Source organism: Carcharhinus amblyrhynchos, chromosome 21 (genome assembly GCF_965287045.1).
Source record: "Carcharhinus amblyrhynchos chromosome 21, sCarAmb.v2.hapA, whole genome shotgun sequence".
Lineage (NCBI taxonomy): Eukaryota > Metazoa > Chordata > Chondrichthyes > Carcharhiniformes > Carcharhinidae > Carcharhinus > Carcharhinus amblyrhynchos.
The window spans coordinates 23,293,417-23,307,094 of NC_137344.1; the positions used below are offsets into that span (position 1 = coordinate 23,293,417).

General features: G+C 40.6%; 1 protein-coding gene across 3 annotated transcripts in view; it reads left to right on the forward strand.

Annotated features, from left to right (window-relative positions):
* sdk2b (sidekick cell adhesion molecule 2b) overlaps positions 1-13,678 on the forward strand; it is a 966,819-nt gene that overhangs the window by 832,165 nt on the left and 120,976 nt on the right. For all 3 annotated transcript variants that reach the window (XM_080208817.1, XM_080208815.1, XM_080208816.1), the window contains one exon: positions 3,627-3,765. In XM_080208817.1, the coding sequence (XP_080064943.1) occupies positions 3,627-3,765 (139 nt within the window). The remainder of the gene's footprint in view (positions 1-3,626; positions 3,766-13,678) is intronic.

Genomic DNA, 13,678 nt, shown 5'->3' on the forward strand with positions numbered 1-13,678 from the left:
GAGTTGAGGAGGAACTTCTTCACTCAAAGGGTGGTGAATCTCTGGAATTCTCTGCCCGTTGAAGTGTTGGAGGCTACCTCGCTAAATATATTTAAGTCACAGATAGATAGGTTTTTCACAGACAAGGGAATTAAGGGTTATGGGGAGAAAGCGGGAAAGTGGAACTGATTCACTTCAGATCAGCCATGATCTTATTGAATGGCGAGGCAGGTTTGAAGGGCTAGATGGCCTACTCCTGCTCCTATTTCTTATGTTCTTACTTATGTTCGAATGTCACATGACCCAGGGAACCAATCAGGGACAGGGTGGGGGATCATCCTGTTAAGCATAGGCTTCTGTACTCATAGTCAACTTGGCAGCTGATTGCAACCACGAGATTGCAAGCTTCTGTATACTTTCAAGCTGTAAATAAATGAGTTGTGTTCTCTCTAACTGGTGAAAAATCTTCATTGCATTTATATTCTTAATATTCTGTGGTAATCTACCAGTTATTGATTTCCTAACACTCTAATTAATTAATTTTCTGCATGGGAAGGCTTTATCCAGTGACCATTCACTCATCAGCACGGATTCTTTTTCTCAACTTTGATTTGGACCAAAATCCCCTGTTTCAAATCCACCTTCAATTATAACATCAATAATGCAGTCTCAAAATTGATTAATGATGAACCAGTAGCATTTTGTTCTTGATAACAAGGATGTGTCTCGTATTGGTCTGGTTAATTAAATTATTTTTGTAATTCACACGTTTTAAGCTTGGTATTTATTTCTGGAAAGGTGCAGCTTTTCAAGTTGCCGCTTTTCAAGTTGCTTTGACTCAGCGTTCTATACTGAGGATTCCATTGCAATTTAACGAGTAACGCAATAAAACCCGATATTTTCACATGAACTGAGATGAATATCATTCCTGGAAATTAAAATGTAACCAAATAGATAGGGAAGACTTGTTATTATCAGTTACAGACATGTTAATAATGACCACAGACAAAGATATAGTTGTGTCTCATGGACCTCCGTTAATGAGTTAAAGAGCAGATATTGAGCTAATATGTGATTTGCTGTCAAGGTAAGTAAGCATGACCTGGGGAATTTGATAGGCCCAAACTCCATTTTTAAGTGTCACTGACATTTTTGCCAGCAAACGTTTCGTTTCGGACATAATAGTTACAGGAATAGACAATGCATAACAAGTTTGTTGTGCCAATCCAAGTACTTTTTAAAGGATGTGACACAACCACCCTTCCAGGCAATGCATTCCAGGCCATCACCACCCTCTGGGTAAAAAAAGCTTTTCCTCATATCCCCTCAAACCTATGTCCCCTCATGACTGACCCTTCAACTAAGGGGAACAGCTGCTCCCTATCCACCCTGTCCAAAGCCATGTTGGCTATCCTTGATTAACCCTTAGCTCTCCAAGTGGAAATAAATTCTCTCCTTTGGAATTTTCTCCAATTGTTTCCCGACCACTGATATGGTTTGAAATTATGAACTGCAGTTTCCCAATTTTATAGCTTCGAATTAATTATTCAACCAGTCAGATTTAAGTATTGTCATTTTTGATCTGAAATAATTCATTGATTCAAGGTCTCCATTATTTAAACTAATTCATACTTTGCTAGGGTATTTTGAGATGAGTCAAATTTACAAAGCTGAAGAATATGTTTTTCATTCATTTAATTACCATTGTAATGTAGATCTAATTAAGACCAGAAAGCTGAAAAGCAATCACATCAGTATTTGCTAATTTGCAGCATATTGTACAATTGTGTGAATATGAACTTCATGGCTGCAGAGCAGATGTCATAGCAGAGTACATTATAAAATGCTACTTAGTTAATATCTTAGGTTAATTAAATTCCTTATGAGTATACATAATATTCCTGCAGGAAGCAATAAGGTAACTGTCATTTGTGATGTAACCTTACATTGGCACAGTATCAATAAGTCAGAAGTTCCTTAGCAGGAAACTAGAACTTGGTTAGACAAAACAACATGAAGCAGAACAATCAGAGTCACAAGTTATCCAGTGTTTTGTAAATCAGAATCTGGCAAATTAACAAGATCACAAGCTTTTTTATGAATGAGAAATTCAACCCCTCTTAACTCACCTATCCAGAACTATCCTATATTTCTACCACTGCTGTATTTTGATGTTTCCTTAATAATTTCACCTCCATTAATCACTTTCTCCCAGGCGTTCATTCCAAGTCTTGATTCCTCTTTTCATGATGAAGAACCTTCTGATATCAGTTGGACCTAGATCCTATTTTCCTATTTGAAAGTTTGGCCCAGACTTTTGCCACAATAAAAAGCCTCTTTGTCATTGCAAGAACCCGAAAGATGGCCAAAAATCCTAATGCAAAACCTGGCATTTCCCATCTTTGCAGAGCTGATATTGGAGTTGGGCTGAGGTTCACGCTTGCATAGTTCATGGAGGCAGCTGGCCATTTAAATGGCTAGCTCTCTCTACTGAAGTAAGATATTGGAAAATCAGGAGTGTGGCGGAATCTGAATTTGCACATTGGAAGAGAAAGAGGAGGTCTGAACTTAATTAATTCTTATGAGTAGCCAGGATATCCCTTTAGGAGAGGCAAGGCCCTGCTTGGGAGAGGAAAGGCACCCTCTGGAATTGTTAAAAATGAACTTTTTGTGCACTTTCTGTACACAAACTCATTGGAGCTGTCAAGGAACTGTCCAGCTGTCAAGGGAATGTTAAGGAGCTGTTCAGTTGTCAATGGAATGTTCAGAAGCCAACTAAATGCCAAAGCTATCCAGGAAATATCAAACCAGTCAAAGGTATCCAGGAAGTGTCAAACTCATCAAAGCTATACAGGAAGTGTCAAAGCTATCCAGGAATTGTCAAATCTGACAAAGCTACCCAGTAAATGTCAACATTGTCAAAGCCTGTACAAGAATACTAGATATTTGGCATGGAGGCTATAAGGGCAAAGGGGGTAGGGACATGGGTTGGCATGATCTGGAATGGGGATATGGTGGCAAAAGGGTGTAGGTAGAGGGGCATTAAGTTGGCTTGGGGATGCGTGAGACCATGGGGGCTACACAGAGGATAATTAAGTTAGCATAGGAATGTGTGGGCCATTGGAATGGGTGGGAGGAATATGTTGGCAAAGATGGAGCATAGGGAGTATGTGGCAGGGGAGGGTGAGTGCTGAATGGATGATTTTTTTAAAATTTATTAGGAGTGCCAGGGTACAAAAGCACTTTGCATCTGGCAGATGTAGGTTCATTCTGGGCTCATCCAGCCCAACTCCTGTTTGTCTCCTCCATCAAAATCCTTCACAAAGGCCTAGGTTTATAGTCAATGGCAAAGCAAAGCAATCTACCTCTGATATTGACGAAAGCTACTCACAAATATTTAATATTCTGTCCTTTGTATTTCTCCTTTTCTGGTGGCATTTTAAATCTGATGTCAATTCAAGGGGGTTTCCAGGCCTCCAGCAACAGTACTGTTCGTAGCAGAGGAAATACCCAATCACATTAAAGTATTCTCACAAGTGGGAAAGTGGGAACTTAAAAGCACTGATTATCCTTCAATTTTAATTTAAATTTTCAGATAAGTGTTAACTTCAGTGAGGTTGATTTTTAAATGTTACGTTCAATTTCAGGAAACAACACAAAGACTGGCACCCTGGCTCATGAAGAGATCATGAGTCTCGACAATGGACGGTTCCCAGCACTGGAACTCAACAACAGACGACTTTCAGTGAAGAATTCCTTTTGTAGAAAGAATGGCATCTACAACAGGTAGCCACCATCGCTCACAATTTTAAAAAATGTTAAGTGTCAGCAGCTGATGGTTAAGTGAAATAAGATTCACGGCTTCAATTAAAACTAGGGTTGCCATAATTTGCCTTCTCCAAACTGATCATAGAATGAGGCTGATGGGAAATGGAAGGGGCAGGCACAGCTATAGATTTTTTAAAATTGCATGCTTCCAGGCAAATTAGTTAAATAATGACTTGATTTTGTTGGCTCAACGCTTAGTAACAGGTACATTTATTTTGGTGCAACTTCTCTCTTCCTCTGTGTTGAGAGATTTCTAGTCTCTTGCATATTTGCCAGTTTTTATTGAATTAGATGTCACACTTATTCTTCCCTACTATAATTCTCTTGATTTGTATTATATTCTGTATCTAGTCTTTGTATTAATTTATTTGGAGCCACTTCTATGCTTCCTAATTATCATGTAAATTTATCTTTTGACTCTTTGTTTATATTATTTTGCTATACTGTTGACTTAACAAATTTTCTGTATTATATTGTGTATTTATTATTACTTTTTTCCCAAAGTTTTATATTTAGTTGAAGGTTCTGTCTGTTGCATTTCACATTTACCATGGTGCTGCCTCACATACGGTCCCAGGTTTGATGATATTTGCTCATTAGATGAAATTTCTCTACTCCATCAAGACTAGATCCCTTGATTAGCCATGAAGCCAGATCATACTATTTGCACATTCTAGGTCTCATCCAAATGAGCATGTTCTCAGTTGTGACTGGTTTTGTGCCTTTTGCTGTCTTGCTCTTTATGGCAGTCCTACATTGTTCATCAATCGCATACCATCAAAAGCCAATGCTCGTGTGAACCCAGATTTTTCACCTGACTTCGGAGATGCCATCTAGTCCACTAGCTGATGGCATTGGATTTAATTTCAAGGCCATAGTCATTTTGCAAACATAGGAACAGTTCAAACCAGTTCAATTTTGATATTTTACTATAAATCCTGGAATACCAATGAAAGAAAATCTGTATAAAGTAGCAGAACTCTAAATTATTTTAACATTTACATGATAAATATTTTTGAAAAATTGGGTCATTGGATTAAAGGTTAGTCAGGTGGCAACCCTAGTTGAATAATAATCTTATAATAAGTCTGTATTCCAATTCTTCCTGGTATTGATTTTATTTACAAGACGTATTCTGATTATAATAGCAATTAGCAATTTGAATCAGCAAAACTGAAAAGTTGAAATAAAGTCTACTTGCTGGTGCATCGTTCAAAATTCCCATAATTATAAAATTTGATAGTTTTCAAATGTGAATTTGCAGTGATGAATTAACATGACTACCAAAAGATCAACACTCCCAGTTTCCATTCCATCTGTCCTTCAAATGGTTTTCATGACATCAACTTTGAAGCTGGGTCTCTTCCTGTAGCTTCTAAATGAGTATATATTTTTAAAATGTTATGAATGCTTAGCCTGTTAGTGCATGGGCTTTACTTTAATAAGTGTAGGTTTACCAGAAGTCTTATTCAGAGTAGTATTCTGTCACATTGGCTATCCGTGGCTAAAATTCCATTCTGGTAAGATGATCTCAGCTTAAGCCATATTGGGAACCTACAAATGGTCTCTGTGCTCCTGGGTTAAGGAGAGACAATCCTGTCAGGTTTTCAAAATCCGCATTGCCACAGTAACTTCTGCTGGAAAGGACATACGTATCCACATCGTGAGCGCCAAAATTGGAGTCAGTTGTTGTGGCCTTCACTGTTGAATGGCACAGGCGTCATAGTAGTTTGCATTGCTGCCTCTCAGCACCAGAGATTTGAGTTCAATTCTGGATTTGGGCCACAGTGCAGAGTCTGCACGTTCTCTCCGTGTCTGCGTGGGTTTTCTCGAGGTGCTCCAGTTTCCTCCCACAGTCCGAAAGACATGCCGTTAGGTGCATTGGCCATGTTAAATTTTCCCTCAGTGTACCCAAACAGGTGCTGGAGTGTGGCAGCTAGGGGATTTTCATAGTAACTTCATTGCAGTGTTAATATAAGCCTACTTATGACACTAATAAATAAACTTTAAACTTTAATGTTGATTGTGAAGTTCACATAAGAAGATGGAAACTTGGGAAGGTGCTGGAGAGAATAAGAACTCTTACTTTGAGGGGAAGAGAGAGGAAACTAAATGACTTTTCTGGAGCTCCGTTTTAAAGTCATGACGAGGGCACCAAATCTTAAATGTGTCCCATGAAAATGATTTGAAGGCATCTGACTTGACAGCAGGAGTACAGGCCATGTTGTTTTGCTAAAATCACCATCTCGTTCGCTGCTGTGGTGAAGCTAGACTTTGTAGAACAGGGTGATTCAAGTAGCAGATGGAAGATATTTCAAAGTCCCATTGCTGCTTCTAAATGTATCTGCACAGCCTCAAACCTGACACAAGTTACCTAAAAAGAAACAAAAGTGTGTACACTGCTCAAACTTTATTGGTGAATAAAAGGCCCAGAATAAACAAAATTGGAGACTGTGCTTCATTTTGTTCATAAGTGGATTAATAAACTTTTTTTGTCACTTCTAGTAAATCCATTGGATTGGATTGGACTGCCTAAAAAGTAATATCTTAAATAATTGAGATTAAATTGGTGATATTTCAACTTTTTTTCATGTTGATTTCAAACTGTTAGTTAAATTACGTATCACTATGACAGCTTGTATTTATATTATGCCTTTTAACATGGAACAAATACCATATATACTCATTTAAAAGTCAAATTTTTGAGATCTATATTCTAAGTAAGAAATTAACAGGTCGACTTTAACAGGAGTAATGTTTTCAAGGCACTTACTTTCTAACACTTGCGGCTCACACAACCAGCAGTGAACCATGGTAGTTTTTCAATTTGTTCCAATGTATTGTTGGTGTTCGTGCTCACAGTCATCTGGTTATGCCACACAGATACTTCTTGGGCTGGTATACACTAATTCAGCAGTTTGTTCCACTCCTACCTCTGTCATTTCAATGAAAAATTAAACTTTTTAAAGTTCCTGATATCTCAGTGGGAAAATTGCACTTTGTGATCTAGCATCGATGCAGGAAGATCAGCAAACCCCTGCTAAAAAATTTGGTCACTGCTGTGTTGTGCTGAACACAGAAGGAGCAGTGAGCTGAGTCGATGCGAGATGTCCCTGAGAAATTAGGGGTCAACTTTTACACAAGGTATATGAAAAATTAAGAACTTTTTGGCCAAATGTCAGTGTTGACTTTTACATGAGATCAACTATTACTTTAGTGTATATGGTATCTCAAGGTACTTCAGAGCATAAGAACAAGATGAATGTTGAGACCAGGAAGATGACATTGGGAAAACTTGGATGATGAAGTGAGTTTTAAAGAGTATCTTACGAGGAACCATAGAATCCCATAGCACAAAAAGGAGGCACTAAGCACTAACTCTCCAAAACAGCATCCCATCCAAGCCCTCCACTCCACCTTATCCCCATAGCCCTGCGCATAATCCACCTAATCTACGCATCTTTGGACACTAAAGGCAATATAGCATGGCCAATCCATCTAACCTGCAAATCTTTGGACTGTGGGAGGACCTGGGGGAAACCCATGCAGATACCGGAAGAACAAACAAACTCCATACAGATAGACATCCAGGGCCAGGCCCTGGTGCTGTAGGGCACCAGTGCTAACCACTGTGCCACCATGCTGCCCCACAGAGGAAGGTGAAGAGGTTGAAAGTTTAGGGAGGAACGTCCAAAGCACTGACCCCAGATGACTGAAGGAAAAGCTGCCAATGGTTAGATGAAACAAGAAAGTGTCCAAAAGCCCATAGCTTGGTGATTGGGTTGCAAGAGTACAGGAGTTCATGGAACTTGAGAAGAGCAAGGCTATGAAAAGATTCAGCATAGATGAAAAGTCTAGCTGTAGTGTTTTGACTCAGCCCCCTAATTTTCTAACTAGCTGACATAGTTTCTCTCTGTTGACCTCTCTGTCCCCTTAATATATCAGAGGACAAAGAACAGTACAGCCTAGGAACAGATCCTTCAGCCCTCCAAGTCTGCGCTGATCATGATGCCTGCCTAAACTAAAACCATCTGCACTTACGGAGTCCATATCCTTCCATTCCCATCCTATTCATGCATTCATCTAGTTCCCCTTAAATGCCACTATCATACCTGCTCCCACCTCCACCCCAGGCAGCACATTCCAGACATTCACCACCCTCTGTAAAAAAAAACTTGCCTCGTACCTCTCCTCTAAACTTTTCCCCATGCACTTTAAACCTATGTCCCCGAGTACGTGACTTTTCTACCTTAGGAAACAGCATCTTACTATCCACTCTGTCCATGCCACTCATAATCTTGTAAACCTCAATTAGGTCATCCCTCAACCGCCATCGTTCCAGTACAAAAAACTGAGTTTATCCAACCTCTCCTCATAGCTAATACCCTCCAGACCAGGCAACATCCTGGTAAACCTCTTCTGTACCCTCTCCAAAGCACATCCTTCTGGTAATGTGACAACCAGAATTGTACACAGTATTCTAAATGAGGCTAACTAAGGTTCTGTACAGCTTCAGCATAATTGTGAATTTTTATACTCAATGCCTCAATCGATGAAGGCAAGCATAACGTATGTCTTCTTGACCATGTTATCCATCTCCGTTGCCACTTTGTGATTGGTGGACATGTACTCTCAGATCTCTCTGCCTGTCAATAGGGTTCTGGCATTTACTGTATGGATAGTTGAAAACTTTCATCAAATCATATTTTAACTTTCTAAATTCCAGGGAATACAACCCTTGGTGTACAAGTTAACAGGTGTCTTTCTGAGATTCTACCCTGCACTTCATTCAAGGATAGTGTATCCTTCCAAAGATGTGGTGCCCAAAACTGGGCACAGTGCTCCAGGTGTGGTCAAACTGAGGCTTTATACAGCTTCTATCCCTTGTATTCTAGTCTAACAAGACATAAAGGCCTGCATTTCATAAGCCTATTATTTTTTGTATCTGTTCATTACAGCTACATGGACCCCAAATTTCTTTGAACTTCCACTGTTTCTAGCTTTTCACCATTTAGAACATACTTCACTCTAACACTCATTAGGCTGAAGGAAAGGTTTTCACATTTACTATGTTGAAATTAATTTGCTACAATGTTGGCTATTCAATTATTCTATGTATTCCTCATTGTAATTTTATGCTTCCACCTGCACTACCTAATGTTGCCTCTATTTATGTCCTCAGCAAATTTAGATATGTGGGCCGTGATTCTTCCATCCCACTGGCTAAGAAATTAGTGCAGCAGGCCAGGAGAATTCCACGGCAGCCAGTCTGCACGAGCGTTCACGCCTGGCTTGTGTCCCCCAGCGCCAGATTTCTGGTGGCATGTGCTCCACACCGGAATTTGTGGTAGGCGCACAGACATTCAAACGGTCATTTTAATTTCATTTGCATGTGATTAGTGAGCCCGGGATTGGAGACTCTGGGCCCACTAGCCTCTCCAACCCCGAGTATTTCACTCCAGCAGGGATTATTCTAGTTCCCCATTAACGGGGTGACCAGCACATGTGCAGTGGCCTGCTCAGTGCGCTGACTTCAGCCTCTTCAGTGGGAATAGGCCCCACCCCCTGAAATTCAATGATGGTCACGCTGTTGGCCTCTGCAGTGCAGAGTGTGGGAGATTCTTGTCTGAAGTCCCATTGAAATAAAAAGCGTGAATTACTTCAGTTTCAACACTTGAATTCAACACTTCGAATTTTTTGTGGAGAATTCTAGTAAAATGGTTTTCTATTCCATCGGCTAACTCACTAGTAATGTGATGAATAGTTGAGGCTGAATACAGATCCTTGTGGGACACAACGAGGTACATCCTGATAATTAGTGTACTTGTCCACTGTCTCTATCCCTATCCTGTGATACGCAGTCTGTTTCTGAACCAGGCCAATAATTTACCTTCAGTTGCATGAGCTTCAACTTGAGCTAGTCTCTGTGAGGGATGTTATAAAATGCCTTCTGGAAATCAATGTAAATATCATTTAGCAGGAAGCTATCTTAGAAATTGACAAAAGGGGGGATTTTACAGCCTCGCTCATTGCGAAACCATAAAATCTTTCCCAAGGTTAATGGACCTTTTAATGCTCTACCCCTTGCTCACTGATTCCAGTGGTGGGTAGGTGGTAGAATTCCAGCAAAAGTGTCAGTTCTGGTGACAAAACTGGCGTGAAACTCTCCAGCTCCACTGGTTTGTTTTCTCTCCAGATTTCAACATTTTAACATCAATAAAAATGGATGGAGGGGTGGGGACTTATAGAAGGCATCCCAATCACAAATAAGAATAAATTCATGATCTCATCCCCCGCCCCACCACAGAGGTATGTGGAGCTACCCTACCACCGCGCCCCGCTCCCCCCACTTCCCAGTCCAATCCATCATCCCCAGCATCACCATTGCCCTCAGTGTCCACTCCCCACACCAAACAGATGAATGGCCACACATGAGACTCCCTCTACAGCCTGCCTCAGATATTTAACCCTGGTACGTGGCAATGCCAACTTGGCCATGTCCCACTCCCCTAGGGGCAATATTGATCTTTGTATCCCCAGAGGGATCCCCTCGACAGATTTACATTTGGGAAACCTGTAAAGAACATTACATCAGTGAGGTATAAGGGTTTACTAAGGGGGATAATTTGGCGATGAGGTGTATAATTATATTTAAATTTATTGAAATATATTAAAACCCAGTTGATGCCTATTATGGGCATGAACCTGATTGCATAGCCTGCGTGAAAAATCCTAAAGTTATATTCTTCTATAAGGGCAACCCATTAAGCATGCCACAGTTCTCAGGAGGATTTATCTCAGCTCCAACAATTCTCAGAGGCAAAATTTTCATTTACCGTCTCTTGGCTGTGGAAACCTGAGTCCCTTGTTCTGGTTACTTTTCTAATATTTGTAATGCTTTCTAAACCTGTGACCTCTACCACCTTGAAGGCCAAGTTCCTGTCCATGTCACACACTCTCCTGTGATCATTCCTTCACTTTGTCACTGCGTGAAAATCCTGGAGCTCTCTTCCTAACAGCAGTGTCGGTATACTTGCAACACTTGGCCTGCAGCAATTCAAGAAGATTGCTCACCACCACTTCCTAAGTACAATTAGGGATATGCAATAAAAGTGACCTAGACAGTGACACTGCCATCCTGTGAAAGGATACATTTTTCAAAATTGCAAGCTACTCTTCAGTTTAGTTTCTTTTGTAATAAGGCATTCTGAGAACTATACTGTAGATTCACCTACTAGCTTCAAACTAATCTTCCAGCCTTGTGCATCACAAGATTCAAACTGAGATTAAGCCTTAGCCACCTTCCACCTGATCATTGATGAAGTTAGTATTGTAATCTGCTTACTGTCCATTCTGGCTAACTTATCGCAGTGAGGTCCAAACCGTATCAGTTCCAAACTGTAACTAAAAACCTCTACCAGAAAACACCTAGATAAATTTAAACCAGAGATCCTTCCTAAATTCCATCCACCTCCTTGATGATGGCACCTGCTCTGGGCCTCAAACTAACCTTTAAGCTAATTATCCCTCATTTACCATTTCTCCAACTAACTATGCCCACCTACTGTTTTATAGCTCTTTCTCTTCTATTCTGACTTTATTAAACAAATATGGATAACCTGAACTGCCACTTATTTGGGTATTTTGGCAATCATTAAAGACTGGCAGTTTAATTTTCTTCGTCTGGCAACTATAATCATCCCAGATCTATGCATTAGCTGTAAAATATTGACCATGAACCAGATATTTTCAAAATAAAGTTGGGGTGGCAGATGGAAACAGGAACTGATCAGAATAATAAAGCTACATCAAGTATTTACATAAAATGGTTGCAGTTGGAATGAAAATACAAACCAGCATTGCTACCTACAGTGCTAAGACACGCTGCAATGCAGACAAATCTGGCTTAATAATCTGTAGCCTTACTCCATACCTGTTGACCTTTCCATGCCTGTCTGTCAAAGCTTTCTCTCCTTTCATTGATACTTTGTTGCAGCTCTATTTTCTCACAGGTGTCTTCAATTCTGGAAATTATGCGAGGAATTCTCCACCCTCCTAGCTGCATGTTTCTTGGTAGCGGAAGGTGGCGCACTGCTCGCTGTGACCCTGCCACTGTCAATGGGGTTTCCCATTGATGTTGCCCCACGCCACTGCAAAACCCACGGAAGGGGATATGTTGCCCATTGGGAATGGCCACACTATATCTTCAATTCTGAGAACAAAAAACAAGTACAAAACATAGTACGGCACAGGAACAGGCCCTTTGGCCCTCCATGCCTGCGCTGATCACGTTTACCTATCTAGACCAATAGCTTATATCCCTCTTCCCTGTTTGGTCATATGCCTATCAAGCTATGTCTTAAATGTGGCTAATGTAACTGCCTCAACCGCCTCACTTGGCAGTGCATTCAGTGTAAAAAACTTACCCCACACATCTCCACTGAACCTTTTGCCCCCTTATCTTGAACCTGTGCCCCATTGTAATTATCATTTCTGACATGGGAAAAAGCTTCCAACTGTTCACCCTATCTATACCTCTCATAATTTTATAAATTTCTATCAGGCCATCCTTAGCCTCCATCTTTCCAGGGGGAACAATCCCAGTTTATTCAACCTCTCCTCATAGCCAATACACTCCATACCAGGCAACATCCTGGTAAACCTTTCCTGCACTCTCTCCAAAGCTTCCGCGTATTTCTGCCAGTGTGATGACCAGAATTGGACACAGCATTCCAAATGTAGCCTAGCCAACGCTTTTTATAACTGTAACATAATTTGCCAACTTTTATACGCGATGCCCCGACCAGTGAAGGCAAGCATGCTCCCAAACAATAAAATGGAAGGGTTGGCTGTCTTGGAACTATTGAAAGACACCCTTTTCTACAAATCCTCATCACCAGTTAGAAAGCTTCATGCCAACCAAAAAAATCTGAAATGTTGGATTGTGATGAAAGAAAGGGACTGACCTTAATACATCACGTTACAGTGATGAGACAGACACAGTTTTAGAAATGTGTCATAGAAATCTAGAAAATAGGAGCAGGAAAAGTTATTTCATGTTCAAGCCTGCTCCACCATTCATTATGATCATGGCTGATCTTCCACCTCAGTAGCCTGATCTTATCTTCCCCCCCCCATATCCTTCGATCCCCTTTGCCCCCAAGGGCTATATCTGCTTCTTGAAAACATACAATGTTTTGGCCTCAGCTACTTTCTTTGGTAGCAAATTCCACAGGCTGACCACACTCCCGGTGAAGATATTTCTCATCTCGGTCCCATAGCGTCTACCCTATATCTTCAGACTGTGGCCCCTGGTTCTGGACACCCCCACCATTGGGAACATTCTTCTTGCACCTACCCTGTCTAGTCCTTTTAGAATTTTACAGGTTTCTATTAGACACTGACTCATTCTTCTGAACTCCAGTGAAAACAATCTTAAACAACTCAATTTCTTCTCATATGTCCTACCATCCCAAGAGTCAGTCTAGTAAACCTTTTCTGCACTCCCTCCAGAGCAAGAACATCTTTCCTCAGATAAGGAGATCAAAATTGCATGCAATATTCCAGGTGTGGCCTCCAAGGCACTGTGTAATTGCATCGAGACATCCCTGCACCAGTACTTGAATCCTCTTGCTATGAAGGCCAACATATCATTTGATCTTTTTACTGTCTGCTGCACCTGCAAGCTTACTTTCAGTTCTGGTGTATGAGACATTCAGATTCGCCTCACCGAATTTATGGGCGTTCAAATTGTAATCTACCCTCCCGTTTTTGCTACCAAAGTGGATAACCTCATTTATCTAAATTATACTGCATCTACCATTCATTTGCCCACTCACACAACTTGTCCAAATTGCACTGAAGGATCTCT